Here is a 23,721-nt window from a genome sequence, read left to right as displayed (position 1 = left end):
GAGATCAGATCGCAGATCTCGAAACGTAATATTACTGACTTCTTGTATTACTGACCGATAAGAAATGTCCAAAAAATCATATAACAGTCCATCCTAGGACGAACATGTTAAGGAGATTTCAAAACATCACCTGGAGATGAGTAGCTACATCCCATTTAAGGAAATATAAATTAGTGTTCACTCTGGTAATTTAATCTACTCTCTGATTTGAAAGGAGGAGCTACACGAAACACACCTTCATTTTTATTTGCAGAAAGAGCTTATCACGTGTCTATCAGGAATATTGATTGGTAATCGAGGTCGATTAGGTGTTGAAGTCGTGATTTCCTGCAACAGCCTCATTTTTTAAAAGAATTTTTGATTGAGTTTTCAGTATCTTTTTCATAATTCCCTTAGATTTGACAATAAATATGCCAGGTGATTGTCTCATGACGGAGAACACTTATAAATAAATTCTCTTATGGGGCTTATAATATTACCCCTTAAGAAGGACGTACTCCTTTAAGGTAGGGGGTCCAAGGGATCCGTAACCCCCACCCCAAATTTTCATGTACTGCTGAAAGATCGTTCTCAACGAAGAAAAGAGTCAAGAACTTTTTAAGGAACAAAATGGGGCCTTGCTAATGAAAAAATCAGTTGTCTGGACACCCTTCCCCCAATTTTGCCTGGTTACGTTCGTACTCCTTAAAACGTGTTTTACAGATTTTGAAAATTAACAATACCTTCCCGAATTCAAGTGATTCGACAAAAATGTATTACTGAGATTAAACCCAATTTTTGTGATTGTGATACATCGTGATGAATATTATAGCCCTATTTCATTTCCACCCAATTCTTTTAAAATATTTAAAATACAAAATGTAAACATGTGGATATTGAAAATGAAAACAGATTATTGTTACATTAAAATTAAAATTTCGTAAGGTTTTAGGATTGGATAGCTTACCTGGATAGGGTGTGTGAGCATCCAGACCGTATCCGACAGAATGTAAGTGGCCATCAGATTGGTATGGATTGTGTTCCGCAGACATCGCAGATCTCTGGATAAGGGACAGATTAACAATGGTTACACTAACTTTAAACTTAACCTAACATTAACTAACTTAACGTCATATTTAGTAATCTAATTAACTCGATTAATACTATACTGTCATTTCATTTTTATGCAAAGTACCCGAAGATGTAAACAGAATTTACTTAGAAAATTTAGAACAGGCATATCAATCAATATTAAAATCTAAAGTAGGCCTTTGAATCTGAATAAAAGATGATTCGATAATTTTATTCATTATGTATAATTTATGTACCAAATTCTACATCAATCTAACTGTTCTTAGATTGTTATCTATTTGTTGTTGTTGTTTGATGTTGTGAATTGTTATCTTTCTCTGTTCATGATATTTCTCTTGGCTGTTAATCACATGTTCAAAGATTGTTGTTTATTTACTTATGTACATTTTTATGTATTTATGTTGATTTTGTTTGTTTAATGTACAATTTTTTAAATACTTTCTGAGAATGGTAAATTCCAACACATGAGTTATACTGGAACAACGCTTAAACATTACAATGTTTAGACTGTATATAATAGCTATGGATAGTTTTTACCATTAATTATATATAATAATCTAATTTCGATTAGTCCAAATTGTGAATAAAAAATAAAAACTGTTTATTTTTAACATCTTAAACATTGTTTATTTTTTATAAATGATTTTTTTTTACTTCTAAACGAATTTCAGTAATATAACTCTATTACAAATCGTAAACTAAGGTAATTTAAAACCAGAAGTTAAAGTAATAACCGGTCCCCATATACTTCACTATCTACAGTAATTACTTTGATTTAATTAAGAAATATAAACCACCTAGAACACTTTTATTGTTTTTACTCGTACTATTTACATTTCTAATTAAGAGAATATTCATCTTCAGGTACATACTAAGTTAAGGTTAGTAAAATAAAAAAATAATTGAACTAAATTACAAGTGCTAATTTTATTTTTGGATAAATATTGTACTTAATGTAAGTGTAATTAACTAATATTGCTTAAATGTGTATCAATTAATATGATCTTTGTCATTTAATAGTAAGTCACTTAATTTGAGCACTTGTGTACATGTGCTAATGTTTTTATTGGTAAAATATTGTACTTAATGTAAGCGTAATTAATTAATATTGTTCAAAATTCTATCAATTAATATAATCTTTGTCCTTTAATAGTATGTCAGGATTTATTTGAGCACTTTTGTAAATTTCTAAAGTTGATAAAAGATGACCTTTCTTGCATATAAGTAAAATTTCAAGATTTTTTAGATGTTTGTGTGTTTATAGCCGGTATTATATAAATGGTCACCATATTTTTTAATTTGATGATGTCTTCAATGCTTTTACACCGTTGTACACAGAGTAGTTCTTTGTTGCAATGGCTGGAAAAAAACCAACTTCATGTAAATGTAAAGAAGACAAAACTTGTTGAATTCTATTTAAGATCGTCTCGAACAGATGCAAACTCTTCTGATATAGTCATTGGCGACTTTCGTCTTAGTCCTAGTCCCAGCGCTGATTTTCTGGGTCTGGTAATTGATTGTAATTTGTCCTTTCACAATCACATCGACAAAGTAATTAAAAAATTAAGCAGCAGTCTGTTCATCTTACGAAGATTGGCTACTTTCTCTAGTAAAGATGTTTTGCTGACAGCTTACTATGGGTGCTTCTACACTTACATGAGTTATGGCTTGATCATATGGGGTCATGAATCCACTAAGACTAAAGCCTTGTTTACCCTCCAGAAGAAAGCCATAAGAGTGATATGTGGACTCAATCGTTCTCAGTCATGTAGAGGTTTTTTTAGACAAAATAAATTGTTGACGTTTCCTAGTCTATATATACTGGAATGTTTGACATTTGTCTTTAAAAACAAACACCTTTTTCCAGTACAACAGTCAAATTATAATCTCCGCGGTACAAATTCCTTAACTCTTCCAAAACATTCAACAACATTCTTTGAAAAACAAACCCTTTACTCTTGCATAAAATTTTTCAATAACTTGCCATCTGGGTTCAAGGAGGCCAACACTTCAATATCATTTAGAAGGAAGATAAAGTGCTTGTTATCTGAAAAGGAATATTATAGTACTAATTGTTTTCTAATTGATAAGGACCTTTAGTTATTTTAGAAACTAGGCTAGTTCATTTTCAATGTACACTGACGATTGTTATGCATGTAAATGTCTTCAACAATAAAAATAATTTGATTTGATTTGATTTGATTTGATTTGACACAGTACAAAAAAAAGACAATAAAAGTGTTGTAGATGGATTATACTTTTTATAATATTAATAAACACTTTGGTGACTACACTATTAATACTTTTATTTCCTTTTAACATACAGTACAATAACTGTCCAGCTATGGTGCATGCAATTAACACCTTTATTGCGGCTATATACGACTACTTCGCAATAGAACGTCTGCTGTAGTCAGTGTGTTAAATCGAATTATTGATATAAAGAATTTAAAAGGCAGGTGATTATGAATGTATTTGGGTATACTTCGATAACGCGTGCCTATATATAATCGATCTTTTCAATCGTTAACTAGATTACCAAAAATGCTATTCATCGGTAATCTACTTAAATATGTGTGACAGCAATCAGATGTTCAAACCCCTCAGACTCATTAAAAAACAAGGGAAAGTAATTATTGTAACAGATCTGTGAATAGCATTGGTACTGTAAAGTTTCATGGTTACTATCGATCACGGTTATTGGCTGAGCGTTAGCAAAGCGCATCACTCGACGGGCTGGACAATTAAGTTTATGTATATCTTTCCACACAAAACCTAAAAACAAACTGACCTCTAGACTTGAAATTTTGCATGAAGCTTAATATCTTAGGCAACACTTACATGTTGTCGCATGTCATTTCATGGAATTTGGCTGAACATTAGAAAATATTTTTACACTGGTCTTATAGGTAAACATGGTGGCAACGAGAAAATAGCAGAACAAACTTATTACAATCATTTGATTTTTTTAAATGTGACATTTATATTCATAGAAAGAGAGGGGAAAATAATATGGTAAAAGTCAATGTCACATTTTGGTGGATTTGATTTGTTTTTAGCCTAGTCTTGCGTTGTAGTATCCTTCTAGCTTATTCTTCGAACTCTGCTACGAAACCTAACTTAATAAACAGAATGTGAATGTATCGTGTATCATCTCGAGAAAGATTTCATAAGTAGGTTTTACATTTTGCATGAAACTTCATTTATACATAGACAAGAATGAGGTCTATGGTGCACGTCCCAACATAGGATTCAGCTGAGCGTCATTGAAACACTTAGTCAGCTAACGCAATTTCTCTTATTCTACTAGAGAATGTAAACATTAATAGTAAAGATGTCTTATTTTTACCAGGCGAATTAGGAGTAAGAAGTCCTCTCTAACACTTAACCTGGGGACCAACGGCTTAAAGGTGACTTTCGAACCACCACAAATGGCCGGGCAGGCTGCTTGCAAGGACAGGATTGCTCAGCAGTCAACCATCCAAGCAGCAGCCACGCTCGACGTTGCTTGATTCGGTTATCTTGCGATAACCGTTGTACCCGCCACACTGCGCCATTGGCATAGTTTTACTATACGATTTTGTCTGTCTATCTGTACGCAGGACACTCCGATAATGAAATGAGCTATAGATTGGAACTCGTATAAGCAACCTCAGTGAGGCCTGCTACGGGACAAGTGGTATGGCGTACTCGTACCTCGTTAAGCCTAATATGTTTTTTTTCAACTCTGTGCTATTTCATTCCTTATACAGGGTGAGTCAGAAATATGGTAAAAGATTTTAAGATATTCCTGTAGGGTAAAACTGTAATAGTAAGAAGATATATTTGCAGTTACATAGATTACAACTACGGTATACCACAATGTTCTTCTCCGTCTTTTTAATTTTTTTCGCTCAACTGGAGGAGCTAAATTAAACATTCACTGTATTGTTATTATACACTTCCGCTGTTGTTTTGTTGAGTACTATCGGTTCTGTGGTTGTATAACTAATTACTTAGTCTATTGTTTGTAGTGTGTAAGTTTCGGTCATTGTTAAGTACTGTAATACATTTTGTTTTGCCTTTGTTGTAGTTTCCCTGTGATCACTGCAGCATATATTCTTTAAAAATGTATATCGCTTCTGTTACTGTAAAGTTGTCAGTTGTAATGCAGTGTGTTATTTTATTTTCCTACCCATCGCTTGTTTGTATAACACCTCCACAGGGTTGCATAACTAATTAGTTAGTCTATTGTTTGCAGTTTGTACGTTTCGATCATTGTTAAGTACTGTAATACATTTTGTTTTGCCCTTGTTGTAGTTTCCCTGTGATCACACCAGCAGACATTACTTTAAAAATGGAAGTTAAGTAATGGAGGTTAAGTTGTCAGTTGTAATGCAGTGTGTTATTTTACTTTCTCACCCACCACCGCAACTGTTACAAAAAAATCTGCGAGCCTCTGGCACGTAAAAATGCAAGACCCTGGTACGGGCGAGTGCAGATGGGCGCACTTACTTGAAGTAGATGAAGATGAAGACGGCAGCGGAGAGCGCGACGAGGGAGAGCGTGTACCCGGTGATGTAGAGGATCGTGGTGATCTCCACCGGGGACAGGAGCTTGGGCAGGCTCGACTCCATAGCGGGGAAGGCGGCACAGGCGGAGAAGTCGGTGTAGTCATCCCAGGTGCCGTTGGAGTGACATAGGCGAGTAGCATTCTCTGAGGACATCATAGTAAGAGGAAGTGTTGTGAACCTTTTAGTTCTTAGAACTAAGTAGTTCTTTAAAGTAACCTCTCTGAATGCAGAAAAGTACTTTTTATCAGCATTTAAGCATTTAAAATTGTTTACAGCATGTACATAAATTATAGCTTCATGGAGTGAAGGTTTTTATTTTTTTAATTTAATTTATTTAGACATTAATATTGGAAAATTTTATTTTCTTAAATTACGTGTAATTAAAAAACAAAATTCCTTGTCAGAATTAATTAAAAACAAGCCACTCATGTATATTTCACAATTTTATCTGCAGTCGTTTTCATTTAAGTCAGCAGTTAAGAGCTTCCTAGTCGAAAACTGTTTATACGAGGTCTGTGATTATTTTGACGTAATAAAATCTAACTTTAATTGGAAAATATTCTAGCCCCAGTGATCTTTGACCATTGTTATGCTGTACAGTCTTCAACAGTAAAAATCTTGAATCTTTGGTTCTGATCAAAAATTGCCTAAATTTCCTACTTTACATTATAATTCTATATTTTTCGACCGTATTGTGGAAAGAAATTTACAATCAATACATGTTAGACGTGGCAAAAACTGGTTATACCAGTGATGCACACCCGCTTATAAAACTAGTATGCAGATGTGCAGTGTAGGGAGCTACTTCGTGATTGGTCATAGCTGAACCAATCAGCAATCAATGTGTTTTTTCAGCAGGCTGCCAAAACATTTTTCTAATACAATGCTCTGTTAGTTACATTTTATTCTTAATGTTTCCAATGTGCTTTTTATTATACAATGATACTACAGCAGCCCGCACAAAATAGTCCAATCACATTTGAGACAGTGTTGCCATATCGCTGCTAATCAACACGTTTTGCAATATGACGTGACTATTGTCAGTACTGCTTGCTTGATTTACATATTGTTTGTAAGACAGATGAATCAATTTATACAGTGACATATTTGATTATGTTAACAGCGATAATGTCTTTTTTATCACAACAGATGTTGGAATGGAACAGTAATTTTCCACACACATAAAACCGGCAACAGTGCTACGCTCGTGTGTAGAGGGGGAGGGTTCAGATACACCAGCTACCATTGGACTATTTTCGAGCGGGCTGCTCTAGAATGCAGCTTGTAAACACTAATCACAATGTGCACTAATCGTAATTGGATCATGTTCAGCACTGATTACTTGTGTCCATTCACTGCTATTCCAGTTTGCAGAACTAAGTAAAGTACTAGGTCTTTAACAATCAGCCTATGTATGAAAGCCCTACTGTAGTATAGGCTTGGTTATGGATAATTTCCATAGTTAGTTAGTAAACAGTTTTAAACACAACGTTTCTAAACTATAAATCGGGTATCTTCTTCAGGTGGAAGAATGACTTATCAAATTAGATTAAATAAACAAAATGCTATGGCCCGCCGAAATTGACAGGGTCTAAAAAAATCCCCCCTGGGGGGAACATCTTGTGTCTAAATCCACAAAAATACCATTACCTGCATGGTTAAAATAAAAAAAATAAAATCCACAAAAACTCATTAGAACGCAAAGGCGAACATTTGTACCATCTACTCCAAGCAGGCAGCTGCCAAAATGATCACTGGAAATGGCGATCAAGTGAAAAGACAATATGGTGGTTGGAGAATGACCTGTTATTGGTCCATCCTGGATCTATATTTGAAACCTACTCTAGACACAGAGACAGTCCATTAGTTTATGTCTCTACTATAAAACCAGAGGCACTGTATCAGAGGAGGAGATTAGAACACACGTATTTTTAACCAAATTACAAAGAATTGAATGAAGTAGCAGTTACATACAGGATACGAATACAAGTTTTTGAAAGAGATAACAGGATACGTCTTTGAAAGTTACCATCACTGACCAAGTTTAAAACCAGTGAACCAAGTGAACAGTTTAAAAGTTGGATTCATGTTTGGTAGGTACTACTGAACTTCAAATCTGCTTTCTTCTTCCCTTCAAAAATTCTGACCGTCTTCGACAAAATGTTTAAAATCTTCTATTCGTGTATTTCTCCTAGTGGTATCACATGTGTACTTTCTAATAACTCCCTTAAGTGACTATGACTTCCATGGTCCACTTGCAAGGATGATGAGGATTGGCAACCGTCACTGCGGCGGGTTGGATCTCTTCCACGACGGGGTTTCGATCATAAGGAGAGGAGTATTGACGGCCGCACAGCAGGACTCTACATGAAACATCCTACCGTATCTATTCTTCATTTGTTATTATTTTTTGCATACGTACATATAGTATTTATTGATTGTTATTGTTTTTGTTACTATATATGCATATTTATCGATTGTTATTATTCTTAGTATATTTTTCAAGTTGTTACATACTTTGCTCGTATTTATATCTGCATGTATTCGGTTGCTGGTATACTTATTATTTGCTTGTTATAGGTTTGATTTGTAAACATTGGTTTGTCTTTTATTTCTTGCATACGTACAGATAGTATTTATTAATTGTTTTTGTTTTTGTTACTATATATACATATTTATCGCTGTTATTATTCTTAGTATACTTTTCAAGTTGTTACATACTGCTTGTATTTATACTGCTTGCATGCTGGTATTCTGTTACTAGTATATTTAAGTATTTGCATGTTATAGATTTGATTTGTAAACATTGGTTTTGCCGTTGGAATGAAATAAAGAAATAAAGAAAGAAATAAAGAAAGTCACATATGCGGGGAAGTACGTTTTCCATCATATAAGAAAGATATATAAAATATATAGTTCTCCGGCTTAATCGGAGAAAGTCTTTCTGAAAATTTAAATATTAATAATGTACTTCTCATGTGATTTTCAGGCACTCAATAACTTGAAACAGCTCGAGACATATAAAAAAAGTTATTTTAAAAAAGGTTTGTTAAGTTGCATCCCAACACATTTTTTTGGTTAGGTCCAAAAACGACTTTTAAAGGACTGCTATTTTTGGCGAAGTAGTGAGCCAAGCTGACTAACGACAGACAAGACATTCATAAGATCGATTTTTTAGCATTACTTTCCTCAGTTCTTGGTGATCGAAAAGTTATTGGGTATTTACATGTAATCGATATCTCAAAAATTGTTTGAGCTATAAACATATAGCGTGTTAGAAACGATTCAGGCAATTCTATAAGCATTCAGAACACTTTTTGAATTCCTCTAGGTTCAAAAATACGGCAAATGAGAAAAGCCGTTAAATTTAAATGGCTGCCATGTTGAAAACGACTTTCCAAACACAGCCTAAAAAATCCTGTTTCCTTCAAAATCCTTCCATCGTCAAAAACAAAATCAAGGAATCAATTTTTGTACCCTTTATCAACTTGTTTCGGGTTTTTTTTTTGAAAATTTATCTTTTTTACAAGGCACGTTATGTTGGATACATATGCAAATAAAACGGTAGGTGGTTTTGGACTTTTCGAGTTCGGTGAAATTATGCAGAAGTTTTTGGTTACAACGAGAACGATTGCAATAGACTGATATTGTATACAAACCGCCTTGAAACCTCTCAAAGTACTTACTGGTGGTATCGTACTTGATGCCGTTGAGCTCAGGAAAGCACGGTATGTGGGCTAGGGTGGCGCCGGGGGTGGGGGGCCAACACAACACGTAGTCCCAGACTCGGGGGCAGTACCCGGGGGGTGGGGGATGGGGGGCCTGCTCAAGCGACTCCTGGTGGAAGATCAGCATACACTCTATCTCCTGGAATTCATACAGTTATAATTACATTTTAAAAAATTGTCCAATTGGTACAAAATTAAGCATAATACTAGGGGGAGTTTCCAAATAACGCAGTATTTCTTGTTGGCTGAGCGTCAGCGAAGCCCATCACTTGAGAACTTGAAAACTTTTAAATTTGTCTATTTGTCCGCAAATTATTTTGAGAATAAAATAACCTTTGGACTTAAAATTTTGCAAAAACATAATTTTTCATAAACAACATGTAGTCGATGACGGTGCGTGAATATTTTTTTAATATTTTTACAATTTATGTTATTGGGTGAGTATTGGAAAATCTTATTTTTCCAGAGGCTGTACTCATTTAATTTCTGCCTGTCCACACAAAACAAACGAGATATCGAGACGATATCTCGAAAACGAACTGTCATACAAACTTTCGTTTTAATACTAAACGAGTTTCTCTGTAATATAGTATTTCTTGTTAGCTGAGCGCTAGCGAAGCGTATCACTCGAGTGACTGGGATAACTTTTTTCTGCCTGTCCGCACGCTATTTGGAGAATAAATTAACCTATAAACTTGAATTTTTGCAAAAGCTTATTTATTATAGGCTATAACCAACATTGAGTCGATGACGATGCGTGTTACCGCGTTGTTGAAACAATGCAGCCAAAATGAAAAGCATACTTACAGTAATATTATTATACTTCAATTGAAGGTATACGTTAAAGATTAAAAATTAAGCTTCAATATTAAGATTAAAGATTAAGATCAAGATTAAAGATCAAGATTAAGATTAAAGATTAAGATCAAGATTAAGATCAAGATTAAGATTAAAGATTAAGATCAAGATTAAAGATCAAGATTAAAGATCAAGATTAAAGATCAAGATTAGAGATTAAGATTAGAGATTAAAATTAAAGGTTAAGATTAAAGATTAAGATTTAATATTAAGGATTAAGATTACGGATTACGGATTAAGATTAAAGATTAAAATTATCCATGTTCATCGAGTTATTATGTATAATGTACAATAAGCCAAGTCATAGATATTACTCAACGTAAAATCACACCATGCAGTCAAAGAACATGCAAAACTTTACCTTGATTAGCCTATGTGTTAGGTTAGGTTACAATACAGTCATCGTGTCGGTACCAGCATCAAGGAATTCACTGTATGAATAAAATGGGTTATTACTAGCTATTGAGAGAGCGTTGGATAATACAAGGGGTTGGACATGTTTTATTTCTTTCTGTCTGTCCGCAAAATATCTCGAAAACGAACTGAAATATAGACTTTAAATTTTGCATAAAGCTTAATTTTAATATAATCAACATAGGAAAAAGATAATTTCGTAAGTCATTACACATCTCTGAAAATTAACAAAAACATCAGAGTTCCACGAGTGTGGATTTCATTTCATGCGATTTGACCGCGTTAGAGAAAACTTTTACATTAGCCTTATGGGTAACCATGATGGTAACGAGAAAAACACAGAGTAAACAAACGGAGAGTAACAACATGACATGTGTGGAATAGTGACACATATATATCTACATCTGAGATTGTACAATCTCAGAAAAATCTGTTACGCAATAAAGTAATCTTACCTTGTAATAACAATGCTGCACCAATCAAGACGGTATTTCACCCGGGGGTTTACTAAGGAGGACTTGACATTGTTAATTGTGTTTTAAAGCAATCTCTGCTAACGATAATAATCTTGAGGCATTCTATCTTGAGTGATCAGGTCTGATAAAGTGGAACAGAAACAAACTTTACCTGCTGTTAATTGTGTTTTAAAGCAATCTCTGCTAACGATAATAATCTTGAGGCATTCTATCTTGAGTGATAAGATATGATGAAGTGGAACAGAAACAAACTTTACCTGCTGTTAATTGTGTTTTAAAGCAATCTCTGCTAACGATAATAATCTTGAGGAATTCTATCTTGAGTGATAAGGTCTGATGAAGTGGATCAGAAACAAACTTTATACCTGCCGTTAATTTGAACTAAAGACTTTCCAGTGTTTAATAGTTATAGAATACTATAATTTTAATGCTATATACTGAGAGAAAATATAATTATTTATCCCTATGTTTGCAACATGTTTTCAATGTGCTATGATATTTGAAGATTTTAATATTATAGTTAGCACATAAAGTCAAAAAGTGAGAGTAAACGTAAAAAATATATCTTATTTTACCAGCGAAGATATGGCTTAGAGTCACTCTCCAATACAACCTGAGGACCAACGGCTTAGAACCACCACCAATAGCCGGGCAGGTAATCTGCTTGCAAGGACAGGATCGCTCAGCGGTTCCCAATCCAAGCAGCAGCTTGCTTGATTCGGTTACTTTGTGAAAACTATCTTACCCGCTACACTGTGCCATAGTATAGTTTATACTTATAATTAAAAGTATAAACTATAATTATATTAAAACCCAAACTCTGAAATAGGTATCCCAAAGAAAATGAGTGCCATCGACTTTGAGGTAGATTACAGTAACATTACATTCCAAAGCAAACGCCGCCGTTAAGTTTAGTGTAGATTACAAATTTCTCCAAATCAATAAATTACTTTAAATACTTTAAATACAACATTTATTTACAAAATGTATAAAAGAGTTACAAGTTAAAAACTTACAAAAGTATGTTTTTCAAAAAATTCTTCAAAATTTTAAATGTTGGTGGTCCTGTCTCAATAGTAGGAAGGAAGTACACCTTGAATCCTAACTTCCTTATCTAAGATATTTATTTCACTTGCAAATAAAAACCAGTCTTTTAGGTAGACGAGGAAATTAATAATCCTGAAATGGTCAAATGTAGTAATAAAAAGTGCACTACGTAATAAAAAGTGAAAGAAACCAACAATTCCAGATTTTTTATTTAGATTCGAAAACACAAATTGCATTACCTCAGAACTTTCCAGTCTTTATAGTAAATAGAATAAGAAAAACAATAAGTGCGGAAAGATGTTGCTATGGGCAACTCGTAAGCTTTGTGTAGAGTGATCCCTTATCAGGTACACTCATCCGCTTTACCTTGAGACCTTGAGTTTGGAGCAGAAAAATCACTAAGTTCTTAGAACACTAAGTTAGGAAATACTATAACAACTACATAACAATTCCAGAATATTTCGTAACTATTTTTATTTTATCACTGACTCAAAGTCAATAATGAGAAATTGAAGAAAATGTACATTAATTTAAATTATTTAAATATTAATAAATGTTAATAAAAACACTACTTTTTCCAAATTGTTTATTTTTTTGGACTAGGCCTTTCCAAACCAAAGGTTTCATCTTCAGGCAACTCCACAAATAAATATTTACACATTGTTTGTTATAATTAATATTAAAATAACATATCCAATCTTCTTTCTTCTCAATTTATTCAAAAAATAAACTCTAGTCAAATCTAATTTTTCGTACTGGCTGAAATATTTCCAAAATTTTTGTATTTTTTGTAAATTTTTACACCATATGTTATTTTATTATATTATATATTTTGTTATATTATTATTTGTGGAGTTGCCTGAAGATGAAACCTTTGGTTTGGAAAGGCCTAGTCCAAAAAATAAACAATTTGGAAAAAGTAGTTTTTTTATTAACATTTAGTAATATTTAAAGAATTTTCCAATTGCTCCAAGAGTCTACAATTACTTGAAATGTTTTAATATTGTTCCCTTGGCAAAATTGTGCAATTGTATTGTATGGTAGCTGTTATTACAAACCTTACAACAGACTTGATTACTAACAAGTAATATACGACAATACGTCCTAACTAATATTGCGAAGTTCATTGGCTAGGATTTGTTTGATTGTCACAATTTTTAGTCTCTTTTTTTAGATGTACAACTTGTTTTGTCAGGTTGGACTCTGGAGAGTTAATCACCACACATGCTTAGCCATAATCTATACATTTTGTCCCGTGAAGAAGGTGGTGGATTGCCATAATCGAAACGTAGTGTTTTTTTGTAACATACAGACCTATATAGCGATGGCAATTGTCCGAAATGCTGTTAATCTTTTAAATCATCCATTGCAAATAGCAAACTTTGAAAAAAGAATACAACGCACTTAATACTTTGGAAAACACCATAATTAACCTTGTTACAAACCTTTACATGTTCCATAGAAGTGATACCCTTATGTAACGCGTATTGTTTTTAACAATTTTACCAATAATCGATTTAGATTTAATAACAGTTAATTGAGAAGTACCATATCATTTACTTCTTGTTAATACTTTATTTTGGTTTAAGTGAAAATGTTTAAATAGGAACTCCTAGCAAGTGAAATCTCATTTTATGGTATTATAAAATGAAGAAGAATGGCACAAACTAGAGGTCTCTAATGTTACTCTATAAAATCTGGTGGCTAATTAAATTTAGAATTATTTTATAAAACCTCCACAATTTAAGTTACATTTACAGTTTTTGTAAAACAGACAAAAAATTCACTCATTAGCTATTTCAAGAACTTACAACACTAAATCATAAAACAAGTTATAAAAAGAACGACTAAACATCAAAGATAATGAATAAAATAGCATTTATTGGGTTTTGCTGTGTCTGGCCGAAGCACAGTAGGAAGTCCTGGGAATACCAATAGCTAGTTTTGCCATGTTATCTCTTATTGGTTACTACTTATTATATGAGGCACATTCAGTCCAGTTACTATCTCCTTGTAACATAAATACCCACAGTAAATCCAAACCTAAACTCTTTACTAAACTAGATAATAGAAAAATAGATTTAAAGAGGTTACGTTGAACTTTTCTTAAGTGAATACATTTTTTTTATCTATAACAATAACGTTCCTAAAAAGCTAAACAGTTTACGAGTTAATTATTATACAGTTTATAATTATTAGTAATATTGTACTTACTTATTAAAATCTTACAGTGACCGCATCGTGTGACACAATTTAATATTATGGGAAAGGAATAATGGTAAAAAACGTTAGGTCTCTATAATTTGACTCAATCCAACTGAATTGAAAAGTTTACCTTAGTTCAAACCTATTTTTTACAAAGTGACCAAAAATCGGATGTCTTCGTTAAAGAAAATATAAAGCTCAGCAGTGTCACTGGAAAACCGTCGACAGCGCTTTCCAACTGCCAGACCTAGCTACTACCATTGGTGGGTCACATCATAATACCGGCGAATTCTGTTAAAAGGTTAACTATTTATATGCTCTGTGATGTTTGGTGTTTGGTTTTGCCTCATCGAGACCTTAAATCTTAGGTACCTCAGTGAGTAAAAAAACCTTAACAAATATTTCCCCTAGTGTAGGGGTAGAGGGTGATTTTTAATTCCATTTCAGACGACATCAGTGAATGTCATTATATATTCCCCAAGAAGATTTTGAAGCCTTCAAAAGTTCAAAAATTATAATAGGAAAATCATTTAAATTAAATTATATACTGCAAGTCTCTCAATATATAGATTTTGAGATCAAATGCGAATTTTAGTATATACACGTTACATACATTCTTCTTTCTACGAAAACTTCTCGAGAGTTGTAACATTTTTCGTTAGCAATCAATCTGTTGCATAGCAATAAATGATCACTGATGAGAGTATTTACGTATTTTAATCAGTTAACCCATCTCTTAAGGGGAGCACTAATGTTGTATTATTTGCATGGTAACTGTGAATATTTTGTGCACAGTTTTTTCAGTAACTACTGGAGATATTTGAGCCAAATTTTTACCATATATTCTTTACATATGAAAGTACACTTTAACACAAGGATTTAAAAATAAAGCCACTAATAAAAATTTTATTAAAATTTTAAAATTTACTTATATTTTTCTTAAAAATTAACGTGTTGTTTTATTTTATAAATTTGGAACAAAAAGAGATAATGCTATTTTCCTGTGATAAAGTGTGCTTTAGTATGTTAGGAATAAGTGGTAAAAATTTGGTTCAATTATATGCAGTAGTTCCTGAGAAAACTGTGCACCAAGTTGTAAAAACATAGTTTTCGGAAAACTGAGATAAAAGAGAAGAAAACACAAAATATTTATTTATAGTACCTTTGGCATCCTAAAACAGGCCAGCTCCATAGCTTGGATCATCAGGATCTTCTTCAGTGTCCTCCAACCTTCTCTTGATCTGTCTTTTCTTCTGCCTTGCTTGTTTTTTTCATTTCAGACGAGTTCCGTTTAGAAGCTTGTATTCGGAGTTCAATCCATTTTCTTCATGCTGTTGATGGTGTGGTTTCCTATGTCCATTGCCTAGCTTACTTATGACTTTGCACTTAGTGATGTTTCCATCGTTGAAAGATGACACAGCATCATAAAACTCCAAAATGTAGAGTTTTCAGTCCGACAAACCCGGTTTTCGGCAACCTCGACCAAATCACAGCGTTCACGCTTTCAATTCGGGTTCTGAGTCTACCCGTGCAGACATTTCTTCAACAACTCTTTATCTGTTAGGCTTTTAAACACAGTTTTGATAAACTCCATAATGCAGGTTGGTACACTATTCTTATGGGAATAAGTTTTATTTCCTATAATAGACTTTTGGTAGCCGCACCAACTAGTTTCACTCTTAGGGCATAGTCCATGGTGTGGGTTCATCATCAGTAGACAGCTTGTGATAGTACATGGCCCAAATGTCTTTTACCATATTCTGTACATTGTCAGTGTTTCTCCTTATGGCTGGGCCATAATAGGTCTGAAATCTGTCAATGACAGCATTAGATAGCCTATTTTTGCCACCCAAACCTTTACCGTCACTAAGTTTTAAATGTTTGTTTTCATTTTTCAATTTTCTTAATCTAGTACCCATCCTTTTCTGTACATGTCCCAGACATTCTAATTTGCTGATTTCACAGTCTGGGCCATAGGGATTCATTTCTTTCACGGCAAGCAAACCCCTTAGAATCCCCATCTCCAAGGTACTCAGTATAACGTACGTTATACGCACTTTTGGACCGATTAAAAATTTCTACTGCCCCCTGCACCTCCATCCCTCCACTGGAGCCTTTATAGTTTGCAGTGCATTGATGGCTATGCTGTTCTTTGTTGGGGCATTTACAATATTTGGACAGTATTGAACAGTCAATTACCTTGACAGTGTCAAAGCTGGTAGGTGGCAGTTACAACTCCATTGAGAGATGTGTGGCCTTTCTTTTGCCATGTCCCGTCGAGAGCCACTGCCAAGTCTCGAATCCCATTATTTACAACTACAGCTTCCTCCACTGCATCTTTCATGCTCTGAAAACAAATATCTTCTGCTACTGAGCCCAAAACATCGTTATAAGACTCAAAATGTGTGGGCGGAGGGGGCAAATTCATTATTCCAAGTAGAGTTTACGCAGATTTATGACCTTTGCCAATGGAGCGAAGGCCATACACCAATCGAACATTACTCTCATACAGCTTGGAATTGTTCAGCTTATTGGATGATTTGAAATCATGCTTGTTTTGAACAATTTTTACAAAATATTTCAAGGTTTGAGGCCAAACCAATGCTACTAACTAATCGTACTTCGATCCCCGATTCGCCACAAAGCGAACAATCCACAGACTGAGCTAAAGCGTCACACAATAAAGATAAATCTAAAACTATATTTACACTATTTACATTAGAATCACTGTACATGCTATATACATCATCCAGATCACCAATCTTCTTTTCAGAAGTACTTTGTTTTGGTTCGAGTTTCATCAACAACCTGTAACTGAGATGTGCTAGGCCTAGGGACTATCCAATGTGTTTAGGCCTACTTTGAATTAGGTTGTCACTTGGTTGAGGAGGTAAAGGTAAGTTAGCTTTAGGAATACCTACATTTCTTCTTTTTTTGAACACAGTATTAGGTCTTTCTTGGTCTCCTTGCCATAATTGAACCATAAAACACAAAACAACCACTGAAAAAAGAAACCACAATAACAATGTTTTGACTGAAATGTAAACAAAACAATACAGCAATTTAAAGCCCACTACACAGTTCTCACTATTACAGATGACACTAGTAACAGGTTAGCCAACAGCAGAAACTGAAATCATTAGAGTTTGTAAATGAGTTGCAGTACTATAGTAAACGCACAATAACAATGTTGCTTGTCATTTTGCGCGTCACATCATATCTTTAAAAATTATTTATGTGCATTTCCAAAACGTCTTTTCATCATGTGTTATATATCAAAATGTCCGCAATAAGTCCGTATTTCATAAAAAAAATTAAAAAATAAAAGTCAAAATTTTTAGTTTTTTACCCTCGTGCTCCCCTTAATTCAGGTGTGTATGTGAAACAGTATATTGTATAACAGCCATATGCGACTCATAACAGCATTCATGGTGTGATGGAGGGAGGGGGAGAGAAACAGCCATCAAGGGCTACTTGGTCTTCATCCATCACAGCCGGTATGATGTGTTACACTCACATCATACTGTTGAGTGTCTTGATACTTGCGCTTAAGTATATACGTAATCTTGGAGGGCGTATCGTGTTGTGTTCTAACATTAGTGAAGCGATGTTGCCAGTTTTATATCTCCTGGATTCTTTTTCGGTTTACTGGCTGAGCGTTAGCGATGGCTATTATACAGGGGGTTGTATACCAGTAATCTTAGTCTTCAAAGCCGACAATCATTTATTGTAACACTCCATGATATTATGAACTGAGACGTAACACTACCTGACTTAATAATTTCTAAGACTTTAAAAACAAAGTCATGAAGCCATGAACACTTCCTTTATCAACGCAAAGTTTCCAACTAAAATGTCATACTTTCATAATTTAATACTTCCCTTAAACTAGACAGTAGACTCCAGTGCGTAGTGATCACGCAAGCCTGTAACCTCGAAAGGTTGACTACGAATTTTGACCAAGAAATGAATGCTGCCACGAATGTTGACCACGAAATGAATGCTGCCACGAAATTAGTGGTGCCACGAATGTTGACCACGAAATTGAATGCTGTCACGAATGTTGACCACGAAAATTAATGCTGCCGCGAATGTTGACCAATAAATTGAATGCTGCCACGAATGCTGACCACGAAATTAATGGTGCCACGAATGTTGACCATGAAATTAATGTTGCCACGAATTTTTACCACGAAATGAATGCTGCCACGAAATTAACGTTTCCGCGAATGTAGACCACGAAATTAATGCTGCCACGAATGTTTACCACGAACATTGACCACGGCGCTGCCTAAAACAACCCTAAATTAATTACCTCTAAGGCGAGACATAATTAATAAAATAAACTAGAAATAAAAATAACTGCATCACCAAAAGGTTTAAGCACGTGGAAAGACACTACTGGCCTCAGTCGTCAAAAACAAACAGGTAAAAACTTACGAACAGTTTGTCATTTACTGTGCAATACATAAATATCACTATTTTTAAGAAGTAATAACTATTTTATTATACGAAAAAAAAATAATTACGCCAGAGTGCACGTGAATTTGGTTTCGTAACCGAGACATACCAATTTGTCTAACGGATATCCCCACATTTATACTGGAAGTGGTTGTTAAAACTCACCCTCACCGGTCATGACAATCATTTATCGAACTATCAAATATTACAATTACTCCATGTGCTACTCTATCTCTCGTGGGATTGGATAAGTTTTATTTCTCTGTGTCTGTCTGTCCGCACGATACCTCAAGAACGAACTGACCTATAGAATTCAAATTTTGAATGGAGTTTAATTTCTTAAAAACTTAAACAACAGGTTCAGTTGATATTCCACGACTAACAACAGTTTCCCTGTCTGACATTTCTCTTCAATTATTCTGTACAACTGTCCGACTCTGCGACAGCGCTCGCAAGAGACTAGCAATGTTTACTGTCGGGCGCAAGATTTGCGCAACTTCTTGCTCGTATAAACGCAACTCTAGACGATCAGAAAAGAGTAATGTAATATATATATATATATACTAGCTGTTTCCCGCGGCTTCGCACGCTTTTCGTAAGTTTTGCCCGCGTATGAGCATTTCTGGTTGAAGTAAATTATATTTCCAACCCCGATGTAGATTTTACCTTGATGTCACGATCAAGAAAATATGTCAAAAATGTATTGTACATGCATAATGTATTTTATTACAAAGTGGTCTACCACTCAACCTTTAAGTTCAACCAAAAATTTAGTTTAGACAATTATACATCATAACTTAGCGCCTTCAAATAGTGTTTCACTGTTTAATATACGTATCTATCTCGTAATTGCAGGTTATAATGTGCAGGCGCTTTGAAAACTTTTCTTCATTTTATTCGTTTATATTCACGACATAAGCGAATAATTCAGATAATAACTATCCTATCTTCTAAGTTAGACTAAATTACGGATACATGTGAAATTTGATTGAAATTGGTTCAGTCGTTTTGGAGTTTATTGGCAACATACATCGTGACTCAAGATTTTTATATATATAGATATGTGATTGTAATTGGCTCTGTGGTGTATATATATTACAATATATATAATATATATATATATATATATATATATATATATATATATATATATATATATAATGGTAGCACATTCACTCGGCAATTCCGGGTTCGAGTCCCGGCGGAGCAAGTACTTATATATATAATATATTTATATATATATATATATATATATATTATATATATATTGTAAATATATATATTATATATATATTATTGTAAATTTATTTATTTATTGTGTATATTTACAATAATTACATTTGTGTTTTTTTGTTTTGGATTTCTACCCAAGGTAAAATTCTTTAAAAAAACCTTCTAAGTTGGAAAACTGATGTGGGAGAGTGGGGTACCAATTACAAAAACCCCACTATACGATAGCTGAATTTATAAGTATCGAGTTGAAATTGCTCACATCATCATTTACGTTACTACTTTCAAATGTTATGACAAACTAGATTTTTAAAACAATCTAAATACTCGTTTATTTATGCTGGTTCCGAAAATGTGTTTCTGCTGATTAGATCTATTAGAAGAAAAAGATCGAAGTGTGATTTATTACTGATTTTATTTACCGTATCTATTTTGCAGCTGTCTTATGAACACACATTTGCCCGTGTAAAGTGCAAACTCCATAACAAGATCACGTGACTTCCGGCCAAAACTGCCAATAATGTAGTTATTAGTTAATGTATTTGCACTGATGCCTTCCATCTAGGCCTCCAACATGTAGTAACATTATTGGGCCGGATTTATTGGACCACTCTCAGTCAGGAGTAGAGTTAAATACCTTATGCCTGAGAAATTTTCAATGCACTTTAAAATAAATGCAATGTTATTATTATATCTAGTCCGATTTGTTAAAAATTAATTCCGTGGTATTCAAACATTATTTTAAAATGCAATTAACTTTCGCACATATTATTTTTCTTAAAGTGGAAATTACATATTTACAAATACAAGTTCTACTGGTAAGATGTTAGTTTGTTCTGCGTGTTGATTTTGATCCTTAATATAAATCATTCCTGACTTTTTCACCTCTTTAAATCTTTCCTTTAAATTATTTTGTAGTATTTACGCTAAATAAATTTTAATACCGTATTATCTAAATACGGTTTTTAGCTTGTGTGTGTGTGTGTGTGTGTGTGTGTGTGTGTGTGTGTGTGTGTGTGTGTGTTGATGTTATATGATAATTAATCACCAGATGCAATCCGCCCAAAATCTCCAGGGAAGTGACTTAAGCCTATGCACAGGCTTTTCTGCCCATGTAGGCTCATTTCCTAGGCCACTTTTTTATGTGTATAATATCTTTTGGTAAACATTTAATTAGTATAGTAACAAGATAATGGAAATTTGATAGTAAATTTGCACGCATGTAAACATTTTTTGAAATAATTTTAAAATTCAATTCAATTCAAACACATAGTTTCTTCACTTGTAAGACCTGGGAGAAGAACCAATAATAACTAACTTTACAATAAAATTCAGTTCTCGTTTTATCAACAGCTATATCTCCGGATTGGACTGCTTCGTATGTAGGTAATTTTTTGCGTATCCCTCTTCACTCCTTCGTAAAGAGATTTTAATGAAGGTATTCTCCAATATTATGATTATTTTCTACTTATAGGTATAAGAGACAAGAAGAAAACATCATTTATTTTGGAAATAGTAAATGGTCAAACAAAATGTATTTTAAACTTGCTCATAACCGTACAGTAGCCGTTTTGATTTTTGCACCATCAGAACAATGTTAAATCTCATTCACTTTTACAACCTTACTTTTCATCGTAGAATAATGGGAGTAAAGTAAAGTAAAGTAAAGTAAAGATATTCTTATTTTACCAGGCGAAGTCAGGGCTAAAAAGCCCTCTCTAACACAACCTGGGGACCAACGTCTTAAAGGTGACTTCCGAACCACCAAAAACGGCCGGGCAGGCGGGCTGCTTGCAAGGACAGGATCGCTCAGCGGTCATCCATCCAAGCAGCAACCACGCTCAACGTCGCTTGATTCGGTTATCTCGCGATAACCGCTGTACCCGCTACACTGCGCCATTGGCGGCGTCTCGTTTAAAAGTATAATTAATACGCATCTAAAATTTGTTTAGATTTCTTTTGTAGTTTTACTCTATATTCTGAAAAAGTCAATACCTTTTTTTTAATCCGTCAATTGAATACTAAAAAAGTATAAACTTTACATGATAAACTACAAATATAACAAAACTAAAAACTCATAACGCTACGATGAACAATAAGGACATTAAAGTACGTGAGATTTAAAACTGCTAATATGGGTCAAATTCTAGGTCGTTTCTCTATAGCCCCCTTTTAAAAGCCAAGCACTGAAAAATAAAAGACAAGGAAAAAATTACAATTCTCTCATTTATTACATAATTTTGCCACTCTTTGTTTGTAACATTTTTTTCTGTGAACTTGTACCGTTAGTTAGTTCCATTTTATATAATGCAACATTTCACAACATAGTTAGCCAGTACAACTTAATATTATTTTTTATCCAATGTTCCGGAACTAAATTATCGTCGGACTAACTACCTAATTGGCACGCGTATGAATATTTTATTGTAACCCTTCGTAGCAGCCCAACTACGTGATCGATTTCACCTCGCGCGCTATGTCCGTAAGTAAAATTTATATTTTCGTATTATTAAATTAGCCCTTTGATGCCAAACATATAGAAATGAATGTAACGTAAAGTAAAGTTGTAAATAGTAAAGTAACTTTTCCCTTGAAGATCTTTTATTTGCTTGATTGAAATGGATACAAGTTGTGGCGTCGTCCTTCTGACGAGCACGTTGTTGTGATAAGTTTATTGTCTCATTAAATGGCTAATACCGTCGCGAATTTGTTTTAGGCGAGCTCACGTATTATTTGAGTAGATGGCTACCACTTTCATAACTTCTACTCCTCTTCTAGTAATTACCGACTAGAAATAACCCTTCTTAGACTACAGCTTCAATGTCTCGTGCCAAGACGCCGACGTCCGGGTTGTGAGTCTACATATTGCGAAGGGAAGTAAAATCTTAAAGTTTTATAAAGTAAAATATCGTAGGCATAATTCCATAGAACACTGGATATTTTAGGCCCACCTATCAGATATACATTTTTAGTTCTTGTACTCTAATTGGCAGCAACTTGGCAAGGCATACATTTAATTTACCCCTAAAAGTGGTGCTTGTAAGTTTCATTAATTAAATTGAACTTATAAGTAAACTTTGCAATTCGAGTATTTATTTCTACGACCTCACCACCCCCATGTGTTATCGTCATTCGGTACAAACTACTCAACAACAAATTTCAATTTAAATATTATCCATTGGTATTCTATGTACGTAATTAGCAAAGCTTCATATTTTATGCATTAGAGTAAATAGAATAGCTGTAACCAGTGAGTTTTCAAATAGGCTATTTCTTTTCACCATCAGTTGGCTATTTCACCATCACCATCACAGAACACACGGCCAACTCAAGGGATAAGGTGCGAAAACTACACCAGCTGGTTCACCGGAGTGAGTTTTGTGAGTTTAATGTAGCAATTAAATAATCCGTTAGTCCTACCAATTGTTATAAGAACAAAATATTTGTTAAAGTTCATTTGTAATCAATTAGATAGTCTTCCCTTGATTTATTACTATTTACGTTTTAATTTCTTAAATTTCAATATAAATAACCATTTTAAGTTGAATCTTTACGGTCTTTTACATGTAAATGAATTAATTAATTGAACCTGACTATTTTAGTCCTATTGCACCTACTGTATATGGTGAATACTTTATTAGATGGTCTTGGTGATTAATCAATGGAAGGGTTAAAAAA

At 33.8% G+C, this 23,721-nt stretch overlaps 1 protein-coding gene across 2 annotated transcripts in view; it reads right to left on the bottom strand.

Annotated features, from left to right (window-relative positions):
- The window catches only part of LOC124366279 (diuretic hormone receptor-like), a 163,893-nt gene that overhangs the window by 21,737 nt on the left and 118,435 nt on the right, over nt 1–23,721 (bottom strand). For both annotated transcript variants that reach the window (XM_046822688.1, XM_046822689.1), the window contains 3 exons: nt 9,311–9,491; nt 5,566–5,767; nt 947–1,040 (listed from right to left, as the gene is read on the bottom strand). In XM_046822688.1, coding sequence (XP_046678644.1) covers nt 947–1,040; nt 5,566–5,767; nt 9,311–9,491 — 477 coding nt within the window. The remainder of the gene's footprint in view (nt 1–946; nt 1,041–5,565; nt 5,768–9,310; nt 9,492–23,721) is intronic.

This window comes from Homalodisca vitripennis, chromosome 7, assembly GCF_021130785.1.
Source record: "Homalodisca vitripennis isolate AUS2020 chromosome 7, UT_GWSS_2.1, whole genome shotgun sequence".
NCBI lineage: Eukaryota > Metazoa > Arthropoda > Insecta > Hemiptera > Cicadellidae > Homalodisca > Homalodisca vitripennis.
Note: the sequence above shows the minus strand (reverse complement) of the source record. Positions and strands in the feature narration are given on the sequence as shown.